At 40.9% G+C, this 23,830-nt stretch overlaps 1 protein-coding gene across 5 annotated transcripts in view; it reads left to right on the top strand.

The window, feature by feature from the left end:
* DPYD (dihydropyrimidine dehydrogenase) overlaps positions 1-23,830 on the top strand; it is a 685,692-nt gene that overhangs the window by 191,923 nt on the left and 469,939 nt on the right. For all 5 annotated transcript variants that reach the window (XM_090050053.1, XM_090050052.1, XM_090050055.1 and 2 more), the window contains one exon: positions 13,271-13,432. In XM_090050053.1, coding sequence (XP_089906179.1) covers positions 13,271-13,432 — 162 coding nt within the window. The remainder of the gene's footprint in view (positions 1-13,270; positions 13,433-23,830) is intronic.

The following is a 23,830-nucleotide window of genomic DNA, read 5'->3' as shown; positions in this document are numbered from 1 at the left end:
GCAGGGATCTTGGTTTTCTCTGATTTAAAAAATAACAAATTCTCTGACAAAAAATTGCAAATTCTCTGATTAAACTCCCCAAATCTGTTATAAAAAGTATGCCCCCCAGCAACACCCCGTAGCCCAAATATGCTTCTGTGACCAAGTTACAAGTCCTAGTCTTTAGTTGCCATTCTTCCAGTCTCCTATTGTTTTCTACCAATTGACTATGTGCACACGTGTGTATAGTGATTTCTGATACAGCACGGTCTAGATGCCTCAAGTGAATTCAGGAATGCATGTCACTACGAACTGTATAGAGTTTGTACCCTAAGGGGCAGGACAGAAAGAGGAATAGAAACAGAAGCATAGAAAGGTGAAGGGATATATAAAAAGGTCATGTGGAAAGACAGTGACACATCCCAACTTTTGACTCTTATCATGTCCCCTAGTTCATTCTACTTTTTGTGTGTGCATTTACAGGTGAGCTGAATGTAGTATGGTTTTAAAGCTTTTAAAAATTAACCACTGCACCTCCCTTGCTTTAATAGATTTCATAGACATTGGGGCTGGAGGGACCTTGTGAGATCATTGAGTCCAGCCCCCTGCCCAAAGGGCAGAAAGTCAGCTTAGGTCAGAGGACCCCAGCAAGCAAATCATCCAAAAGCTTCTTGAATGTGTCCAGAGTAGGTGCTTGCACCGCTTCTGGGGGGAGTCTATTCCAGACTCTGGAGACTCGGAACAATGAAGAAGTTTTTTCTTATGTAGAGTCTAAAATGGTCTTCCAGCAGTTTGTGACCATTTGACTTTGTCTTCTCTTGGGTTGCTCTGCTGAACAGATGTTCTCCCAGTTCCTGATGCACACCCCTTATGTACTTATAGGCTGCCACCAAGTCCTGCCTGAGCCTATGCTTCTCCAGATTGAACAGTCCCACACCTCTCAGCCTCTCCTCATAATGCCTACTCTTTTGACCTTTGATCATGCACGTGGCTTTCCTCTGGACTCTCAAGCTTCTCCATGTCCTTTTTAAAGTGTGGGACCCAGAATTGGATGCAGTACTCCAGCTGTGGCCTTACCAAGGATAACATCTTGGCTTTTGCTTGAGACACATCAGTAGATGCAAGCCAGGTTTTTATTTGCTTTGCTGGCTGCAGCATCATATTGGTGGCTCATATTTATCTTGTGTTCAGTCATGACCCCCCAGTCTCTTTTGGTCATGGTGATAGGGAGTGTAGCACTACCAAGCCTATAGGTATGAGGTGGGTTCTTTCTCCCAAGGTGAAGCACCTTGCATTTCTTTATGTTCAATGTCATCAGGTTTTCATCTGCCCACCTTGCAAGCCTGTCCAGGTCAGCCTGAATCCCCAGCCTGACCTCTAGAGCGACTGCACTTCCCCATAATTTGGAGTCATCTGCAAACCTAGCCAATCCACTTCTGACACCCGAATCCAGATTGCTTATAAATATATTAAAGAGTACTGGTCCAAGAACTGAGCCCTGTGGGATGCCACTGGTCACAATGCACCATGTTGACTCGGTTCCATCAACAGTTATTCTCTGGATCTGGCCACGGAGCCAGTTCCCCAACCATCGGACCATAAGGTTGTTGAGGCTGAAGCTCCCCAATTTTACCATGAGGACATCATGGGAGACCACGTTAAAGGCTTTTTCAAAATCCAAGTAAATGACATCAGCCTCTCCTCCCCAGTCCAGGTAACGCATCACCTGTTCATAGAAGGAAATGAGGTTGGTCAGGCATGACCTACCTGTAATAAAGCTGCTGGCTATTTCTCAGAATGATGCCTTCCATTAGCCTGCTGTTGATGGATTCTTTAATATTTTTTTCCAAGATCTTTCCAGGGATTGAGGTCAAACTGATTGGCCTGTAGTTCCCTGGGTTTTCCTACCTTCCCTTCTTGAAGATAGGCACCATGTTGGCCCCCTTCCAATCTTTAGGAACCTCTTCGGAGCACCACAGGTTCTCAAATTTCCTTGCCATTGGCTGTACTATGATGTCAGTCAACTCTTTTAGCACTCTTGGATGCATTCCATCCAGGCCCACTGACTTGTGGATGTCCAGCCTCTCAAGGTGTTTCCTCACAAGGTCTTCACCAGTTGTAGGTGTATGGTCGACCTTACCCTGGTAATCCTGTGTCCTGTCAGGCAGGGTGTTCCTCTTGGGCTGGTGGAAAACCAACACAAACTAATTATAGAGGAGATTAGGTTTTTCCTGGGTGTCGGTTGTCAGCTGTCCTGTTTGGTTCAGCAGGGGTCCAGTGTTGTCCTTATTTTTCTTTTGACTTAATGTATCTGAAGAAGAACTTTTTATTGTCCTTGATTCCCATAGCCAGTTTGAGCTGTTTCAGCCTTGGCTTTTCTGGTAAGCCAGTGATACATAATCTTACTTAGAGGTATTTCCCTTCTTCCAACCCTTATAAGTTTCTCTTTGAAGATTAAGGAGGTCCGTGAGTCCCCTATTGAGCCAAAGGGGTCTCCCAGCCCTTTTACTACCTTTCCTACAGGCTGGAATGGGCTTCTCTTACATTTTTAGGATTGTGTCTCTAAGGAGCAACCACTCATCATGGACTCCCCTCCCTGTCAGATCATGATCTTTCAGGGCCTCGACAACCAACCTCCTGAGTTTGTAAGTCAGCTTTCGTAAAGTCAAGAATTTCTGCATTGCTGACTGATTTGCCAGCTTTGTGATGGGTAGAGAAAGTGATCAACTTGTGATCACTGTCGCCAAGCTTCCCTTTGATCCTCAGGTCACTTACTAGGTCATCCCCTTTGGCCAGAACCAAATCCAGCAGCACCTTACCCTTTGTCAGCCCATAGACTACTTGAGTCAAATAGAGCTTGTCAATGCAAGTGATGGAGCTTTGCGACCAGTCAGATTGGGCCGAATGCCTTTCCCATGAGATGTCAGGGTGATTGAAATCACCTATGATGACCATGCACCAAGAGTGTGCAGCCTCTGCTAGTTCTCTAGAGAATTTGTGGTCAAGCACTTCCTCCTGGTAAGACGGTCTGTAATAGACTTCTACAGTTATACCCCCTTCATCATGTTCTCCCCGTATTCTAACCCAGACAGTTTCAAGTCGCCCTCCTTGATGTCTACTTGTAGGGAAGTGTACTGCTCCTTGAGATAGAGCTACACCCCTGCCCTTCCTCCTGACACGGTCCCTCCTGTACAAGGTATAGCCATCTATACCTGTGGTCCAGTCATAGGTGGAGTCCCACCAAGTCTCCGTTATCCCTATGAGATTGTATTTGTTATTGCTTAGCAGAAGGGCCAGTTCCTCCTGTTTGTTCCTCACACCCCTGGCATTTGTATACAGACAGCTAAGCTTGCTATTGGAAGCCCTGGGCTTCTTTGTGCACTTAGTCCCATCCTTGGCCTGGGGTAAGTTCCATTGTGTTACCTGACCTGCTGTTTATGTACTTGTCACTTCCTGGACTTGCACTGGTGGTTGTCTGCTGTCCCCATGCAATCTTAGTCTCAAGCTCTGTCAATCAGGTCAGCCAATCTGGCCAAGAAAAGCTTCTTTCTTTCACCTCTCTCTGAAATGTGGACTGTGATTGAAGAAGCCAGAGTCTTCACACAATGTCGCAGTCTTCTCTAGACTTCTTCAATATGTCTCTCCCTCCTTTGGGAAAAGAAAATGAAATGTCAGAATTTCCTTTTTGGAAAGTTTGAAGTGGATCTAGTATTTGTTTGCTCATTTTTTCATAATTTATTTTTTTCTAATCTTTTATTAAAAAAATAGAAAGTTATTGAGTCTTTCATTGAAATTTGTGTTGCTTAAGTTGTCTGCTTCCACAAAAAGGAAGACATGACAGTATCAAGTTCTTTGTTTAAAATTAGTTTTCTCTAAAATTCCGCTTTTCAATGAGAATTATTTTCATTTACTACACTTAAATCAGGGCTAATATTTTCCATCGCATGGATCTTGTAAACGGAACTGTTTTGACTCTGATACTTTATGAAGATTTCTGCTAATTTCTTGGCAAAATAGATTCTGAAAAGTGAAAGGAAGCTCAAAAGACTCAGGTATTTGGTATTGAAAAACCCTGGAAATCTGAATCCTTACCTCAACCTTTTCCCCTTCTCAGTTCCCCCCACCACTCTTTTCAGTCACCATAGAAAACTGCTTTTTTAACCTAGCAGATTCCCTTACTTCTATGTGAATGTCTTTGCCTCAGCCCCAATAGACAGTCTTGCTCTCATACCTGAATAAAGTTCTAGACTTCTTTAGATCTGCAGGTAGTTCCTTGGCTAAGAGTGTTTCCAGATTGCTTTAAATTTCAAAGGCAGAGATGTGTTAGGAGAAGGAAAAGCCAGGGGTGGGGCGTGGGAAAAAGTAGCATTAATATAATACAAACAGGTTGCCTGTCCATCTTGTCTGTATTCTCTCAGTAAGTGGTGAGTGATATAACACTCAGGTATTCGTTTCAACAAGTTTCATTATAAACATATGCTGTTTAGACAGTAGTGTATTGAAAATGTATTCTTTTGTCAGGCATTTAAGGACTCCATTGTACATAGTAGGTTTTGTTGAAAAACTACTGTAGCAATCATAAAAGGTCAGAGATTCTTGTTCTCTAAAGCCTGAGGCTTTTTAGATATTTACAGGCCATGTACAATGTAGGCTGTTCCATGCTGCTCTGCCAGTAGACCTCAACTCAGGAGGGGGGGGGCTCTTTCTGGGTTGAGAGGGTAATTGAATTGCCAGGCTCAATGAGCCTTGGGCCTCTTTGAGAAAAGGATGTCACTTGTGCTGTATTGTGTTAGGCATCTGTGATTCAGTAGAGTTTAGACCACAACTTCCATTCTTTCTTTCCATACAAACTGGATTACAGCTCCACTTTCCAAAGGTACAATCTATTCTATTGTGTCTTCCCAGTCAGCTTTTCTCAGTAGCGTTCATACAGACTGTTTGCAATTGTATCTCTCAATAGGTGAGACATAACTTTAGATTCATCATACTGTGAATACTAGTTTGTTTCTTTTAACACCAAATGATGACAAACAAGCATGTTAGCTCTGAACTGTTTTTGAGAGACTATTTACATTTAGCTTTGCTGTTTGAAACACAATCCTTGCCTTCAGAAAATATTGTTCAGCTTAAGCATGTCAGGTATTTGTGATCTCTTCATTTCAAATAAAATCTTCTAAGTACTTCCGTGCTACAGGAGAAAGTGATATTTTGTCTTATTATCTCTGGCAGATTAGCAAGAGTGGTTTTAGGATTTTAGTACCTGTACTTGTGTGTTTTGTGCTTCTGCTGCTCAAAGGGGAATGGCAGAATGGACCCCCAGAAGCAACGCTCCACTGTGAAAGGATTCGTTGGAGAGCTTTACATTGATGGTTCATCTTCAAGCTACCCAGAAGCAACTCTCAGTGTTTATTGGCACGTCATGAATCTCAGACTTTCGTGTCCACCCTCCTTTATTCTGAATAAAACTCTGCTGTCAGAGAAAGCAGTCCAACAGAAAACTACTTCACCCTGCATTGGCTTAGTTTACTTGCCTTTGAACTGCTCATTGAGGCAGCCTTAGAGCTGCTCATTAACTATAGCTTAGTGTTACTAGTTGCTCTGACATGCCCATGTTTGAGGTGTAGCATTAGTAGTCAGCAGATACTATCCTGTGTTTGTATGGCTTGTGCGCAATAAGCAATAGGGGTGTGCGAAATGGGCTGTATTCAGTTCAGATTTGGCCCGAATTGGGGACAGTGATTACATTTGTTGATTTGGATCACTGTCCCTGATTTGATTCCTGGCGTGCTCCCTGGCAGGCCTGGAAATGGACTGAAAGTGCTTCTGGACTACTTCCGGGTCTGCTGCTGAGTGTGCTGGGGAGCTCCTTGCACTCCTGTGGGATGCTCCCTCTGCACCAGCATCGCAGCATTCACTAGCTGCCTGCTATTTTGAGGTACGTAGAAAAAACATTTAAAGCTATGTCTATGTCCAAATTTCCAAATCTGTCTGAATTGATTCAAAGTGTTCTGATTCGATATGGAGAAATTAAAGGGTCTTCTGATTTTGACTCAGATTCAGAGATTTGGCCACCAAATCAGGCTAAATCTCTGCCAAATTGAATCAGGGACCGAAGCTTTGCAAAGCCCTAATAAGCAACCCCTTCTGTTTATAGTCTGAGGAGGCGGAATTGTTGTATACAGGTTACTTTTTTTTTTTCTTTTAAAATTGTATCAAAGTTGAAGTCACACTTAGAATCACTGCAGCCCAGTGTTGCTAGCTCTTGGTTTTTATCTCAAATCTTACATCATTTTGTGGCTTTTATTAATCTTTTCCAGGATTACATGATTTCTGCCATCAACCCTGCAAACTTTACCTTATTCAAAAGAGCCACCCTCTCCCATTATTTTGAATGTAATGAAATGAAATTGCTCTAAATCAGGGTGGTCATCCTTTCCCAAAGTGGAAATGGGTCTTCTGGTGACAAAGATGGCTACCAGCGTCTATATTTTTCAATGATACTGAATCTAATCTACCCTCTTGAAAGACATTTGCACTTTGTTATCTTGGCAGGAATGTGTGCAGACATGGAGGAATGTGGCAGGCAGGGAGTCCAGGAAGAGATTGGGAGAGTGCTGGGGGATATGATATGCAAGAGGGAGGCTTGGAGAGTGTAGGGGAGGTTGGGGGTAGGAAGCAGCTAAAGGAAAAGTGAAATGGGGTGCAAAGGAGGGACAGCAAGCTTAGAATATGGGGCAGAGTGTGGGAGGGATTGAGGAAAAAAGAAGATGAGGTTCAGGAGACTGAGGGGCCAGAAAGATATTGTGTATGTCTATAATATACAGCATCTTGTATCTATATCTAATATACAGTACAAACGTGTAGAATGCTGATAATGGAAAGAGAAGAGAAATATGTGGGAGGGAAGAAGAATGTGGAGGGGAGAGGAGCAGAAAGATGGTAGACAGGAAACTGCAGGAGCACTAGCATTTTTGGAAAGGAGATGGGGAAGGGAAAGAGATAGGACTGTGATTGGTTAGGAGAATGGAAAGGAATATAACAGCTTCTTATACCAAAGTTACTTGAATAACATCACAAAGGACAGCTACGTGCTATCAGGAAGAGAGCAGAAATCATAAGTCAGAGTTCAGGTATACAGTACTATAAATGTGATACTGCTAATAAAAGGAGTAGATTGTAAAAGTTAGTAAGTTGCTTGATAATTGCATAATAATTACATACAGATATGCATGAAAATGAATCCTTAAGCAGTACGTGGGCCCCTAAATTTTTTAACGTACTGTTTTATTCAGCTTTTCCTGTTAATCTCTGTATTTTTCAGGTCACTAAGTACAAAAACATTTAAAAGAAAGAGTAGTAATGGTGTTAAATTGATGTACTTGAAACGGTGACTTTTCTTGAGATGTCTATTTGTACTTAGTGTAATGGAATGGCTGACAGCTGGTTTCAGTTGCCATAGTATAATTATGTAGAATAGACTGTTGCAGTGACACTATGTCAATTAAGGAATCTCTCACTTTCTAGACTACAAAGAACAAAATGACAGTACAAGATATTCTTTCCATTCTTTTTCATAAAAAGATAGTGACACTGTGTGAAATTACAGTCCTGTTATGATGACATAAGTCAAATGATTTGAAAGATTTCTGAATTGATTAAAAATCATCAGCATCATAATGTAAAATATCTGTGATTTGGCATGTTGCTGTTATGTTTTGTTCTTTCTGTGTTGGAAGATATTTTGGTGGAGGAGGATGAGTTTTATTTTATTTTTTTTTGTTTTCCAAATATGAAGCAATGTGCATAGATTTCATTTATAAGCTCTGATACTTCTGCTTCAATGCAGATTTTTCAGTTGCCACTCTTTGGTCACTCTGTTTGAAACAATGGTTTACCTAATGCATCTTGGTTTGTTTTTAAAAATCTAACCAAAACCCAAAAACATAGATATGGGTAGAGGGCAGATGAAAGTAAGTAATTTTCCTATAATTTTTATAGCTATGTGAGTTTTTACAAATTGTACCATAATGAGAAAAATTAATTGCTTTTCCTCTCTTGTCTACTTCTGCTTTTTTCCCCTTCTCTATCCCCACATCCTAGGTAAGTTAATGTTTTTGTTCTTTGGACATAGAACACAAACATTCAGTTGCTTTGTTGAATTTGAGAAAACTACATTATCACAAAGTCATGATCTTTGTGGAATTAATATAAAGTGTGTGTAAACTGGATGAAAGAATAGATGCCATAAGCATTTCCTGATAGTAAATGCAATTTCTTCTAGTCTCACAGTATCAATCCTACATGTTTTAATAGCTTTTTTCACGTAAAAAACATTCTCATTTGCATGCAAATTATGTAATACTTCCAAGTGATACATGAAGAGATCCTCCTTTGCCATTTTCTACTGATTATTGATGTCTGTTTAAGGCTTGTGTCTGTTTTCTGTGTTACTAGTATAGTATTTATTGACATTTTGACGGGGAAAAACCACAAAACAACCTATCCAGTTAGATTAATTTCTTTCTGTGGAAGTGCCCAGGAAAAGGGATTCTATAAACAAAGACATGAGCAGACATTTATTTTATTAAAAAAATCAAAAGCATTTGAGTACCAGCCTGCTTCATCTCTGACGTCTACAAGAAACCAGATAGCTGAGTCAAATTTTTTTTGCGTATCTAAAAATGCTGCAAACAAGGAAACTATTTCTTTATTATGCTGTTCAATAGCCTATGAGTAACCATACGATGTTATTAAGGTAAGTCTTCTCTCAGTCATGGCTTTTCTCAGTCCTGGGCCTCTTGTTAATGCATACTATTTATCTATCACCTTGCTGTGTCATGTTTGCTTCTATTTGATTGCATTTTGTCCTTGGTAACATAACAATAATTGCTATTAGCATTATGTAACATCATCATGGTTAAGATTCCAATTAGTTTCATTGGGAGTTGGAATGAATATTAGTAAGTGTTTGGGAAACATCAGTATTTTCAATATAAAAGCTATTTATTATAGTTAGTGTAGGAAGGTCTTAGGAAAGGCAGCCAATTCTGAGAGAATTCTTTATCTAAAGTAAAATTAGCCTGGTTTTAAGGGATGCCACTTTCAGATTTAGTTACACAGATGTCCATAAGTGTTTGATTAAACCTTTCTTGCATACACAAAGTATCTTATTACTGCAGTTTGGTACCACTATTACTTACAGGTTCATAGAGCACTATAGTAAAATTAAAACATTGTCATCCCATTTTGTCAAGTTTAGAAAAGTGTATTCTTTCAAATAATATGAGATCTATTTGCTAGAAAAATAGAATAACAAAGAGGAAAGTAGGAATAAAGCCATCACAAAACCACAGAATTGCCTACTTTTTTTATTAAAGCTTTTTTCTTTCTTGTCAAAAATGTTTGTAGTCGACAATTAGTACTTCAATGACTATTAAGTAGCTTTGTTGGTTTTCAGCAAGGAGTCTCTAAAATAATGAGTGTTAAAATGAAATTTGTTCAGACCTGCAAGTTGCCTAACTCCCTGCTATGACTTCTATTACTTCATATACCTAAAACGTTGTTTTTATTAATTTTATGTGCTGCTGTAGAGCAACTTACCCTGTGCTGTGTTAAAATTTCATCGACGTGAGGGCTGGAAGGGACCTCAGAAGATCATCGAATCAAGCCCCCTGCCCTAGGGGTAGGAAGTCAGCTGGGGTCATAGGATCCCAGCAAGACAAGCATCCAAATTTATCTTGAAGGCATCAGTGTAGGTGCTTGAATCACCCTCTAGCGGCAGGCTGTTCCAGACCTTGGGGGCTTGGACAGTAAAGAAATTCTTCCTTATGTCCAGCCTGAAAAGGTCTTGCAGGAATTTATAACCATTTGACCTTGTCATCCCTTGAGGTGCTCTGGTGAACAAACGTTCCCCCAGATCCTGGTGAACAGCCCTGATAAACTTATAGGTGGCCACCAGATCATCCCTGAGCCAGCGCTTTTTCAGGCTGAAGAGCCCCATGGCTCTCAGCCTGTCATTGTAAGGTCTGTTTTCCTGACCTCGGATCATGCGTGTGGCTCTCCTCTGGATTCTCTCAAGCTTGTGCACATCCTTTTTGAATTGTGGAGCCCCAAACTGGACGCAGTACTCCAGCTGCGGCCTCACCAAGGCCAAGTACAATGGGAGAATGACGTCTTGGGATTTGCTTGAAGCATCTATGGATTCAAGCCAGTGTTTTGCTCACTTTACTAGCTGCAGCATCACCTTGAAGGCTCATATTCATTTTGTGGTCAATCATGACCCCCAAGTCCCTTTAATCCATAGTGCTAGCCAGCGTAGCACTGCCAAGCCTATAAGGATGCTGCAGGTTTTTCCTTCCAAGGTGGAGAACCTTGCATTTTTCAGTGTTAAACACCATCAGGTTCTCATCTGCACATATCCTGAGCCTGTCCAGGTCAGCCTGGATTGCCCTCCTGTCCTCAGGTGTGGATACTTTACCCCAGAGTTTGGTATTATCAGCGAACTTGGCCAGTCCGCTTCTGGCTTCAGTATCCACATCATTAATGAAGATGTTGAACAATATAGCTCCAAGGACAGAGCCCTGGGGGACCCCATTGGTCACAAGGCACCATGACGATTGACTTCCGTCAACCACCACCCTCTGGGTCTGACCACGGAGCCAATTCCCCAGCCAGCAGTTCGTGGTAGAAAATTCAAGTTCTTTGCTTTGTTCCCAGTCCCTGCTTTAATTTTCCAAGGAGATTCCTTGTCCAGTGTTCTTCCTTTCATCTCTCCTCCCTCCCCCACACTTCTTGCTCCCCTCTTATCTTTTCATATGTCAGTAATGCACAGTTATGAGAAACATTACAGACCAGCTAAATCAGGAGTGGGCAAAGTGCAGCCTGGGGGCTGGATGCAGTTCGCCAGGCCATTCTGTCTGGCCCATGGGGCCCCTAAAAAATCTAGAAAATTAATAGTTATCTGCCCCTGGCTGCCTATCATGTGGCACTCGACAGCTTGCCAAAACTCAGTAAGCGTCCCTCTGCCCAAAATAATTGTCCGCCTTTGATCTAAATACTTAGCAGATAGTAACAGGATCTGTATTTAAATGTCTCAACCAAATTCTTCAAATGGGACTAGTTGGAACTCTTGATGGCAGTGGTAGAATTGGTGCTAATTGGCTTTCTCATTTTCAGGCAGAGGCCAAAGGAATGGTAAGTGTTTCACCTAAACTCCAATTTTACTTCTGGAGGTGGTTCTTCTAGCACCAGGTTGAGGTACTTTGAAGCCTTATGGAAAGTTTTCAGGGATACTGCATGTGCTAGTCTTTTTATATGGTTAAATGGAACACTTTGACCTGTAAGTTTGTCAATCTGGTACTTCTTTAGTAGGAATATACTTAAATCATGGTTTTGTGATTTTTGTAATCACCATGGAAAATAGCATTTTGTGCAGTTTTGCTTGGAATTGCACCTCCTAATCCCACCCAAAGTTTACCAGAATATAAAGAAAGTGCAGCAATCCCTGCAGCCATAGAGCATGTGGTTTGAGAAAACCACTAAGAGACTTAGCTAGTGGCATACATGCATTGAAGGAGCTAGTCAGGAAAGCAGAAAGGTATTGGTACCATCTTTTAAGAAGCCAGATGCAGTATTTCAGTCTGAAGATGAGTGATAGGCCTCTTGGCCAATTAGTGGCAAAGGGCAGGGTCACCAAAGTCCCTTGACCAATTAGAGGCGGGGGGGTGGACTCCCCATGACAAGACCATGATATTGGCTCCATGTGCCATGAGTGACCCATAAAAATGTCTTCATCTTGCCACAATTTAGTTGGTCCCTATTCTTTAGTGATCACTAATGCCTCTTTCAGATATTTAGACTGCATATTGTACAATATGTTATTCATTGAGTGAGCTGTTTTTAGTATAGTAAAATCCGGTTATTTTGTCACTCTGAGGATTGGTAAAGATGACTTCAAAAGTAATGAATCAGTAGTTAGCCATTTTTAACTTTTCAGTAGATGTACTTTGTGTGCCATACTGAGACGCAGTACTGATTTTTGACATGTATAATGCAGAAAAACAAATTCCAGGTGCAAATTGTACACGTTCTGGCTTCCTATGTCAGAACTATGTGATCATGCACAAAAACAGTTAATGTATAATTACTAACTACAACAGAGTGCCTGCTATACAGGAATTGCTTTGTACTTGTATATGCACTTATGGCCAAAAGAGGAGATAATTCTACAAGATTAAATATTAGATCAACTATGTTTTGTTGAAAAGCTGAAGAGTAACCAATGCTTTGTAAGCATCAGGTGGATCGACAGCTGCCGTGGAGGGCATAGTATCTGACTAGTTATCAGGAAGAAATTCCCTTATAATTTAATATTCATGTGCACTTTGAAATGACTACACTTTAGAACAGGGGTTTTCAACCTTTTTTTAATAAGGTGGCCAGACGTGGAGTGAGGGGGTGGCACATGGCTGGATGTGGGGTGTTGGTGACAGTGACCACTGTGTAGAGCTCCCCCCCACCCCCAGCATCCAGCCAGGCAGTGCCTGTGCAGCCAACAGAGGGGAGCCACTGCCCTTGCCCCAACCTAGCCCTGACTCCTGGGAGGCGGCGGTGCTCCATCCCTGTGCACACCCCCTAGGGCCTTTCCAAGTCCCCCTGGAGGTATGCAGACCCCCAGCTGACAACCTTTGCTTTAGAAGATGACAAATTTACCATAGTGTGTCGTGTAGAAATAGGACTCGGGCAGAGATTCAGTGCACCAACTTGTAAGACCACAGGGATGAGTTATCTCAAGGACTGTTTTAATACATCTGTAAATGTTTCAAAGGGTATTATTGTTGTCATTCTTTCTGTTAACTCAAAGTTGAAGTTATAAAAGAACCCCCTCAATAATTCTGGGGAAAAACGAAAATGGGAACAAATTCTCATATACCTCATAAATACCAAACTAAACTAAATGACTAACATAATGAAACCTAGTTGTTTTTTAACTATGTAGAAAATGCCCTTCACACAATCCTAGTACAGTATCTGAGATTTATTGTAAAAAAAAAAAATATTTTTGTTAATAGAATAGTAATAGCTTGACATTGTGACATACCTTTTTTACTTCATTACCAATTTCTTTGAAATAATATTTGTTACTATGTATATATGACAGGTTTGTATATTTAAATGCCATCAGATTGTTTAGCGTCTTGATGTGCACTGGTCCTGTACCAGAACAATGTTGTTTCTTGAATCTCCACTTCTGTTAGATATGACATTATTACTAATTTTTGTTTTCATGCAGAACTATTATGGAGCTGCCAAAATGATTTTTTCTGACAATCCACTTGGCCTGACATGTGGAATGGTATGCCCAACCTCAGATCTTTGCGTAGGTGGTTGCAATCTGTATGCCACAGAGGAGGGACCAATTAATATTGGTGGACTGCAGCAGTTTGCTACTGAGGTATGTAGCAGCTGATATTTATCATATAAACCAAAAATTGCCTGACTTTTTATTATTATTTATTATTTTTTAAATTGTTTTTAGAGTCTTTCTGGGGGGATGTTTTTTAAATTTTACTGAATAAGAGAAATTAATGTTAAGTAAATATGAACCAGTTTTGTAAAACTCTTCAGTTTTTAGTTTCTGCGCCAAACATCCATTATTTGCACAGCTTTATTCAGGTACCATTCATCAGGAGATTGGAAGTTGGAGGAGAGGGGAAGAGCCTTGCAGTTAGTAGCAAACTTGTGATGGTTGCATGCTTTTCTGCACAGGAAGGAAAAAAGGGCTGGAGAAGCTGCTTCATTTTATTAGCTTTTGCAGAGGCCATTGAGACACTGTGCCAAATGCATGAGCTTTGGACAAAAAAAAAGGCCCTCTGAATTATGCCCGCTGGTATTAAAATTACACATTTCTGTATATTTTTTGCCGTTCAGCCATAATGTCATATAAAATATCCCCTTTGCAGATGATGTTTATAGGAAAAGGGTAAAATCTGGTCATCACAAAACCTGAGACAAGGCCACAAACCAAATATAGGGCAAGGGGAGCAATCCTCTTTCCCTCAATCAGGCTTCTTCTGTACTACAGTTCAGAGGCCTCATACGTTTCAGTGTTTGTGGCCAATGGCTGTGTCTGCAGCGGTACTCCTGCTACTCTGTGTGCCTCATTTAATGCAGCTGCTGGTAAGCTACTTGGGGCACTTTTGGAGTCCTGTGCAGCTGCCTTTTTGCTTTGAACCTCTTTTCTCTTCTGCCACTAAAAAGAAACTGATGCACTTTGATTTCACTAGTGTTTGAACCTGCAAAAGGTAAAACCATATATTTTTTTGGTCTACTCTACTCATTTGGGTGATTAGGCTAATGACATCAAACTCAGTTTACCCTGGCTTTATGTTGAATGGCTGAGTCTTAGAAGCCAAAGGGATATGCTTTTTTTCTCTAATGGCTTTTCTCCTTGTATGTAAAAATGTAACATTTACTGCAAGATGAAGGGCTTACATTAAAGAAATGGATTAAACACTTGTCAAGGATATGATAGATATAATGGTGAAATATTACTGTTTAGAAACCAAATGCAAGTAATATCTGTTAAAACTTCATTCGTGTCTCTTTTTTGTCTTAATGCCATGATTAATAGGCTGGGATTATGGCTTTGATTGATTTTGCTAAAAATCTGCCATTTTTCTTCAAAAATCTTTAGAAATCGATTTAAAAAGTGTAGTGCTGGCATAATGATTGATACTAAAACTGCAAGACAGGAAGAAAAATCCAAAATGACCTCATCACATTGTTTTTTAAGTTTATTTAAAGTGATGCATTAGTATCAGAGCTCCTAACAGAATACAGTGATATTGCATAATTTTACTGATCCTAAAATTTTCAGAATGGCAATTTTTATATTATCTGCTTTACATACTGTTTGTTTGTAATAACTCTTAAAATATATCCATAGTTGGTACCTACAATAATGAAGTCAGATTTGTAAATAGTATTGATTTTTGGCACTTGCATCTTAATTACTCATGTAAGCCAGGACCTATCTTTGATATTTAAGATACAAGAAAAATAATATTCTTGAGAGTAAGATATTTTTGGACATAAAATAACAGTATGTACAGCCAAAAGGAATTTCACAACACTTAATTCTAAATGATGAAAATTTAAAAATAAATGCAACAAAATATAGTCTCAGGTTTTATCAGTAACATAAATAGGACCTGAACCTGCTTACTTGTGTGTGTAGCTTCACTTATAGGAGTATTTCATCAGTTGCATGATATAGGCATGCAATATGTCTTGTTACTAATGGAAGTTGTGTGGTTATTCTCATTCACAGTATACAAGTTTGCCCCAGAGAACCGTATTTATTGAAAACTACATTGAGCATAAAACCAATTTTAGACTTTTTTTTGCATGGAATTAGTATGAAGAACTTATACTTTGATGTATTACAAGAAAATAATGAAAATACAAGTTATAATAAAAAGAAAGACTATTCTGCTAACTGAGATAAAAGATGAAATTGCAGTAAAGCAGGAATGTGGTTTAAAATGGAAATATGCAAGAACGATGTATGCCCTTTTGTGTTTCTGAACAATGACTGGTCATCTGTTCATACTGCAGATAAAACTCCCTAATTGGAAAATATTTGTTGTGTGTATTATATAACACAAAAATGGCAACTCAAATGTGGTATATTTTCTTTATGCTGCTCCACATCTTTTCATAACTATTAGCTTCACTTTTAAATATGTTATAATCAAATCAGAGAAGAAAATGGATCCTGACTGTTAAATGTTAAAATGGGAAAAAAATTGTTACACATCTTGTATTTGTGATTTACCAGGGTGTATGTTGTGATGCAGTTACCACGGTAACAAGTGCAACTGGGAAACAACATGGAGTCAAAAACCTAACTATTAAAAATGATGTGTGTTGAATAGAGGTTTCACCTGCTACTGCATATATGTCGGTCAAAATTATATTAATGTCTTGCTTCCCCCTCATGCCTCTCCCTTGCACAATTGCTTTTTAAAATCACTGAACATTTCTATTTCTTAGAATACAAGTTATGTGGAAATAGTTATGTAGTCACAATAAATATAGATAGAGAGCTGTTTGGATATGAAAACCATGGAGTATAGTAAAATGTAGCTTTTTTTCAATGTTCTTTTACAAGTTATAGGAGAAAAAGTGGAGTGCAACGTATTAGACTGTTTATCACATGATTTGTAAGAAAATGTCTCTTTCAGGGCCTTGTTACATCTTATGCTATAAGCCAAATCAGCTCTAATCAGCTTAGTGTTGTTTGGCTTAGTGGAGCAGTCACATCTTAAGACGAAAAACCATCTGACTGTCCTTCACCTGCACAATTGCCATTTGCCACTAGAAGCTGGTGAGCAGGGCTAAGATTAGGAGCTAGGGGCAGAACTGGCTCATTGCTTGAGCTTTGAGGGGCCCAATACTTTCTTTCCTCCGGTGCCCACTCTCCCATACTGCCCCTGTCCGGACTGCTGCCAGCCAGGCAGGCACTACCTGAGCTCCAAGGGGCTTGATTCTTTCCAGAAGTTAGGTGGCACCCTGCTGGCCAGCAGCCTTAGTGGAGGTGATGTAGTGAGGTGAGCTCCAGAAGAAAAAAAAGGATCGGGTCCTCAGAACCCAGATACATGCTCCAGTGGAGCCAGGTGGCTGGAGCAGGGTGGAGCTTGGAGGCTGCAGCATGGCAACCCAAGCACAGGGTCAATAGGAACTGTCCACCTCACTCTGCTGGGCTATGTAGAGCCTGGCCACTGGCTTCCCACTTCCTGGCTCACCTGGCAGTGGCTCCAGTTGGCAGGTGCCTGAAGCTCTGAACCCTCCATAGTAGCCAGGCAACTCTGGGCATGGACCTAGCATTGCCCATCCTCGCTAGGGCTGCACAGAGCAAGCGGGAGGCACAGAGCAGGCGGGAGGCTGCATGGCTCACAGCTGCCTTTCAAGCCTGGTGGTGGCGGGAAGTCCCATCCCTGTACCCACCTCCCCAGGCTTGCTGCTCCTGCTGCAGCCTTGGAGCTCACTTGCTCTGCTGAAGGCCAGCAGTCTGGGAACGTGCTTTGTGGGGAGGGAGGTGGTATAAGGATGGGCCTTCTCTCTCCCATCCTGCCAGGCTTAGGAGGTGTTTGTGAGCAGCGAAGCCTCCCCACCTGCTCTGTATAGGCTCGGTTTAGACAAACAATGCCAAGCCCCACAATTTGTGTCTGGAGCTGCCTGGCTGGTATGGAGAGGTTCAGGGGCTACAGAAACCTGCCAACCATAGCCACTTCTGGGTGCGCCAGGTGTGGGGAGCTGGTCGCTGGAGCTTGCACAGCCCGGCAGAATGCAGTGTCAGTAGGAACTGCCTGGGGGCTGCTGTGCTGTAGGTGCTGAGCTCCAGTCTGTTCCAGCTACCTGGCCACGCCGGGGCATGTGTCCAGGTCCTGGGGCTATAGGCACCAGGTCGGGGATATGCTGCAGCAGGGCACAGGGCTGGGCACAAGATAAACTTCAGGTCAGCAGGAGGGGAAAGCATCAGCCTGCCACCCACCACAGGCACTGCAGTTCAAGTCTGGCTTGGGAATTCGGAGCAACAATCCAGTCAGGGACCACTGCAGCAGCTGGGTGCTCCAGGACTGCGGTGCTAGTTCTGCCCAGCTGGAGCAGCAGGGAAGAGTCATTGTGTCTTGACCTGCTGCACCCTGACATCCCCACTCATCTTGACTCAGGAGGGGCCGCTGCTGGAGTACTTCAGTTTCGGCAGAATAGCTGTTTGGAGTGGCCACACCTTAATGGAACAGGAGCAAAATTAGGTGGATTAGAGATGATACTTCCTTGGAGTGGTTTAACTTTAAGCAAAATAATGAGGGCTTTAAGTCAGTTAAGGTGTTAGTGTGCAGCCAATCCAGGAGTTAAGAGCTCCAGAAGCCTCCTCAAATTACCAGGTAACAAGGCCCTTACTGTTTCCAAGCATCTATTTTGAATGAGGCAGTATAAACTAAATTCAAAGTGGATTCTTTCTGTGAGAGAATACTGCACCAATTCGCATCCTCAACAATATCACTAAGGATTTGTTCCTGTCTCTCTTGATATATAGCAAGAAACAATTGGGAAAGGAGATCAGAGAACACTTTTTTCTAGAAATCATGTTGTTTGAGGTTACTTTTGACCAGCTTTGATAGTGCTGTTTTCTGACTTTAAGAGTTAAGAAGGCAGCTGGACTGCTATTTTGATAATTATGTAACCTCAGGAGGTGAGGCCCTCCAGAAAAGAAATTAAATTTTGGTGTCTGTTGTTTTTTATTTAGATTCATAGTTGTAATTAATATTAGTAAGGGTCACTTTCATTCTTAATTTTAAATTGAGCTGAAGTCTAAAAAAGACTAAGTGCTTTTGTATGCCTTGTTTATGGTGAGACGTATGGTGGTGTGTTCCAGCAGAGAACGAGGACTCAGGGACTTTTGACTTCTACAGGTCTATCTTCACTGATAGATTCCACTTGAGGTTTTGGAAGAGGCTACAGAGTATTTTACGGATATTTTTATAAACTTTAACCATCCTCAGAAGTGAAAGGTAGTAAAAGGAATGTTATTGCCAAGCTGTGTAATACTGCGTAATACGTGGCACAGGCTGAAATCTTGGACCAGCAGTTGATATTCTAGTTCTCTTGATTTTTAGTGTGGCCAGGGTTTTTTTACTCTGTTTCACCTACCCAATGTGGAGAAAAAAAATATAACTTTCATTTATTGTCTTACAGAAGGAGGATTGTTAGTTCTGGGCAGCGGTCTTGAAGATTATGGTATTAGTACACATGCACACTGGCCACATTTACACGGGGTGCTGACTGCACAGTCATTCAGTATTTGTATAAATAACCTGAGTTACGGTGCAGTAGCACCAATGAATGCCTTTTTTATGACACCATTGCACAGTAGCCTAGTACTACTGTGCATTAGTGTCATATCATGGTTTGTGCCATGTGATGCTACTGCGCATTCGTATTGGGCTACTGTGCAGTCAGCATCTCCTATAGACATGGCCAGTATGTATTTAATCTTTCAGAGAGTAATTAATTGCATGGTGCTTTAGGCCTCAGTTTGGTCAATGCTTACTCATATGCGCACACTTTTGCAGGATTAGAACTTTAATTATTTGTGATTGGGCTGTGAGGGTGGGGAGGAAAGATCAATCCATTTGCAGAAATTGTTTAGCAATCCATAGATAAGTGTTTATTTTCTATGACTTAAATTGCTGCTAAACAAGTTGCTTATATGAGATTTTAATGTACTCTAGCTTACAGTCGCTCATGGAAATCAGTGGAAAGGTATGAGGACTATACAATCAGCTCTTGAATAACTGGGTTTATTACATAGAAAAATAAATATTTTCAGTTTGTGAGCTACTAACAAAATACTAAAATGTTAAAATAATTAAACTTAGGAAGTGTACTGATTTATTCTTTGCTAAAGTGCACATTGGCTAGGTACTATCATGTGGTCTTGTAACTGCATGGCCTTGCATCATCCTTAAAGAAAGGTGTTTAAAGGGCTATTTTAGAACCTTATTGTTAAAGCATTTCTATTTCCTTTTACATATAATCCCAGGTTTTAAGATTCAGGAATATAAACTATGCAGGGGTAAAGTTTAAAACTTAAATTATTTACTAACATCTGATACTTTTCAAATGCCCCTGGAATTGATCTTCTCTTGAGCCAGTATTTAGGAATGGAGGGTGTGTTCTCAAAAGGTCACCAGTCACTCTGAAGGATGCTGCTGTGTTTAAAGACCAAAGCCTTAACATTTTAAGAATTAAACAGTTATGCTCTCCTGCATTATCAGAGCCTCTGTTATTGCTTGATGTTTAGACTTGACTTTCATTCTAGCTCCACTCTTTCGTAACTTTCTCCAACAAGTTCTTGATCATAGACCAAAGATAAATTACAGCAAAGTTGGCCAGCATTTGAGAATTATGCCTGCGGGGAGGATCTTTTTATATGTTCCACTAAGAAATACTCTGTTCAGACAATTAAAAAATGGCTGAAGTACAATGCTTAACGTTTGGCTTATTTTGTGGATTTAATTGAGATTTGAACTGTACATTCCTCTGAACTGCTTTAAGGGCTTGGAGTAGCTTAAGCTCTTTAAACCATGCTAAGAGATTAGGGAGGTATATACCATTTATTCTACTTCTGGAGCTTCAATTGAGAACACCACTGAGTTCAGGAGGCCTCACGTAAGGATGGCAACCAGTTTCAGGAGGTATCAAGCCAATTAACTCCAGAACAAGAGATTTCCAGGTTTTGCTGGTAAAGCCAATGCATGTTATAGACCCTAGAAAATGGAATAGTTTCAGCTGTATACCCCCTCCCTGTCCCCACATACACATTATTATTTTCCTCCTGACCTTGTCTAGATTTTTTGTTTTTGAAGGGTAAATTTTTAAAATAGCTTAGAAATATTTTTCTAATTTACAAATTAATGAGATTGAATGAAAAACATTTGGTTCTGGTTTGCAATGCAGTGGAGTATGTCTGCAGTGGTAGTGGTTGGGTCAGACCAGTGGTCTGTCTAAGCCAGTGTTCTGCCTCTGACAGTGGTTATGGGAGTAGTCTTAAAGGGAGAGCCTATGAACAGGGCATATCTAGAATGATTCATCCCTGTCATACCCTCCCTGACATCCCCCATCATTGCTTTAGAGCAGTGATTCTCAACCAGGGTGCCATGGCACCCTGGAGTACCTTGAGATCCTTTAAAGTGTACCATAGGGTGTCATACTTAGGGCCCGGAGAAAATTGTGATTTCATGGACTACACGGAAACCGCAACATTTGCCCTGCACTGCAGTTTTTAAGGGTTGTGAGCATAGGCGATGTAAAGCCAGGGCTAATGGGGCTTACTCCCCACAAATGTGGGGCAGCCCAGAAGGCTGCAGGGCAACCTGGGCATGGGCTCTGGATGGCTGCAGCGGCGGGGATGGGCACACACAGACAGACACTGAGCCTGCATGCAGTCAGGATTGTAGTCAGGGACAGGTCCCAGCCCCATACCCTGATCAGGTGATCAAGGCACAGGGCTTGGAAAGAGCTATGGCGGTGGGGTAGATCCCAACCCCCTGCCCAAGTCCACTGGTGTGGCAGCTAGCAGCAAACCAGCTGCTGGCTGCCTCACTGGCAGATCGGGGTAATTGGCTGGGACCTGTCCCTCCCTTGCAGCTCTTTGTAAGACCCCTGCCCCTGGTTGGGGTAGGGCTCCCTGCTGGTGGTGCAGGGAACATTTTCTGTGCCCCAGGAGTAGGTAGCTCCCTGGGGCTTGTTCCCTTGTTCCCTGCCAGCCCCTTGGCTAGCACCCAGGGGGAGTCTGGAGCTCCCCCTCAGTGGCAGCAGGGGCCCATTGCAGGGCTGCAGGAAACTTGGTGCAAAGAGCAGCAAATCTCCCTTATCCTTGCATGGGTAGATGCCTCTCCGAAAGCACTTACTCCAGATCAGTTTACACCAGAGTAAACTTACGCTGGATCAAATGCATGTTTAAATGCACCCAGTATGGAATAATTCAGTCCAAACAGCATGGTCTTTTTGAACTACTGTACCATATTTCTAAAAATGATATGGCCTAGTAGTTTTGAATTAGAGGTTAGGGTATAGCTAGCACCTTGCTGAACCGTTGCCTAAAGGTAAAAGTTTAAAGTTCTAGTCTTTTGCTTTAATCTATCCCTGTATCCCATTTTCTTGTGTATATCCTGAGAGTGTACTGCACTAATACACTAAATAAATCCTCCTGTGTATCCTGTCAGGAAGGATAGTAGGGATCTTCAAGAGTGGTAAACTTTGTATCTTGCCTGGAGTCAGAGCAGAAGGAGAATTGGAGAGGATAGCTGCATGTAATGTGGCATTTTACTCTAACTTGGAAGGTAATCATTTCAGCGTACAGAAAGGATTCGCACAGTGGAACCCAGTGATATTTAACCTGGTGAATTATAGTGTAGTGAAACTTCACCATAAGATGAGTGAAAGTCTTTTGAGATGCACTGAAGCAATTTGCAATTTTCACACTGTGGACCCTGACAGACTTAATATGCAAAACTCCCATTGAATTCCAGATGGCAAGATATAGCCACATAGGCTGGCTGTGCTGTGAAGAGGCAGATTTGTCCTATGCACAAGAAGGCAGAATTAAGGTTGACCATTCAGCCTTAACTTCTAGAATTTCCTGCATGATTGCTTGACTTCTCAACCTCAGCATTACAATAATGCTATGTTTTTTCACCATTTAATAAAACAGTTGATCAGATTATGGGGCTGACCTAGGGCTATACCATTTCAGTTAATGGTAATGTTTGTTCAACAATATAGTTAAAAATAAAGTAAATTTACTCGAAGAATATTTCTGTATTCATACTATATTATTTACATATTTGAATATGCTGATTACAGAAATTATATAATTTATATTACTGTCTAGCATTCTAACAAGTACATATAATTTTAATGGAAATTTGGTATCGTTCAAGCTGATTCTTTCTTCTATGTGAATTTAACAAAGCAGACATAAAAAAAATCCTATTCCATTTTGGTTATCACAGTCTAGTTTCACAGTACAATATAAGCTTTTCAGCCTGTGAAATCCATTAATAACCACATTAAACCCTCCCATATTGTATGAGTTGTCAGGTATAAATGATTCTTTTTTTAAACAATTATCTGTCTCTTGCTTCTTGCAGTTTGTTAAAATGCAATGTCAATTTACAAAAGCTGGTAAAGTTTGACACAGAAATTTTAGCTTTTTAATCACTGGTTTACCGAGCTGAGAGGATTCAAGTGTGTAGGAAGAAAATGAACATTGATTCAAACCATAAATGAATAATTCTGTTCATAAGTTGACTATGCTAAAGTTTAGCTGGAATATCGTTCTCCTGTTCTGAGGAGAATAAGTGATCTTAATAAACTTCTTTAGTATCCTAAATATATTTCACTTTTTTGGGTGTGTTCTTATTTAGTTTGCTTTTTTAAATAAAATGTATAAAACAAGTTTATTAATAGTACACATTTAGAAAAGGCTTATTTAGTCCCTAGAGAATATTGAAGGGATTCTCCTGTAAGGAGGCAAAACATGTTCTAGGGTCCGATGCTGCACTGGGATTTCATGTTAACAGCACAAACTGTTGCACCCCTTACATTGTCTGATTACTGTTACCAGATCATGCTCTTAGATCCCTTCAAAAAACATCTGGACACTCACCTTGCTGGGGTCATCTAACCCCAGCAGTTTTTCCTGCCCAAGTGCAAGGAAGCTGGACCTGATGATCTCGAGAGCTCCCTTCAAGCCCCTAACATCTATGAATCTAAGAATCAAATTCTTCCCTCACAGCACGAATCGTATGCGTTTGCCAATGAGGGCAGGATTCCACAGAGGAAATTCTGTCCTACCTTTGCATAGACTGCAAAAAGCAGAAAGACCTCTTATGCCTTCCCACTGTCGCATGGTTTTCAGTGTTACCCAACCTATAATACTGGAATATTAATCTTCTATCTACCTGTGGGATTAAAATGCTGATCAAGTCTAAAGGTTGAATAAAATCTACCATGTTCTCCATTTTAAAGAAAGAAGTTTGATATATTCAGTCAAAGTAACTGGGTTCAACTATTATTATTATCATCATCATTATCATTATCATTATCATCCATTGACAACAACAGTGGAAATGTACAAGCACATAGTAAGAGACGGATCCTGTGCCCAATAGCTTATACATTAGAACAGAGAACTAGAAGGAGCCTCTAGGGCCATCAACTCAACTCCATTGCATTTGCAGGTGACCTTTTATCCAAACAGATGTAAAAATTGTCTGTT

Source organism: Crocodylus siamensis, chromosome 5, assembly GCF_052110815.1.
Source record: "Crocodylus siamensis isolate JL-2025a chromosome 5, ASM5211081v1, whole genome shotgun sequence".
NCBI lineage: Eukaryota > Metazoa > Chordata > Crocodylia > Crocodylidae > Crocodylus > Crocodylus siamensis.
Note: the sequence above shows the minus strand (reverse complement) of the source record. Positions and strands in the feature narration are given on the sequence as shown.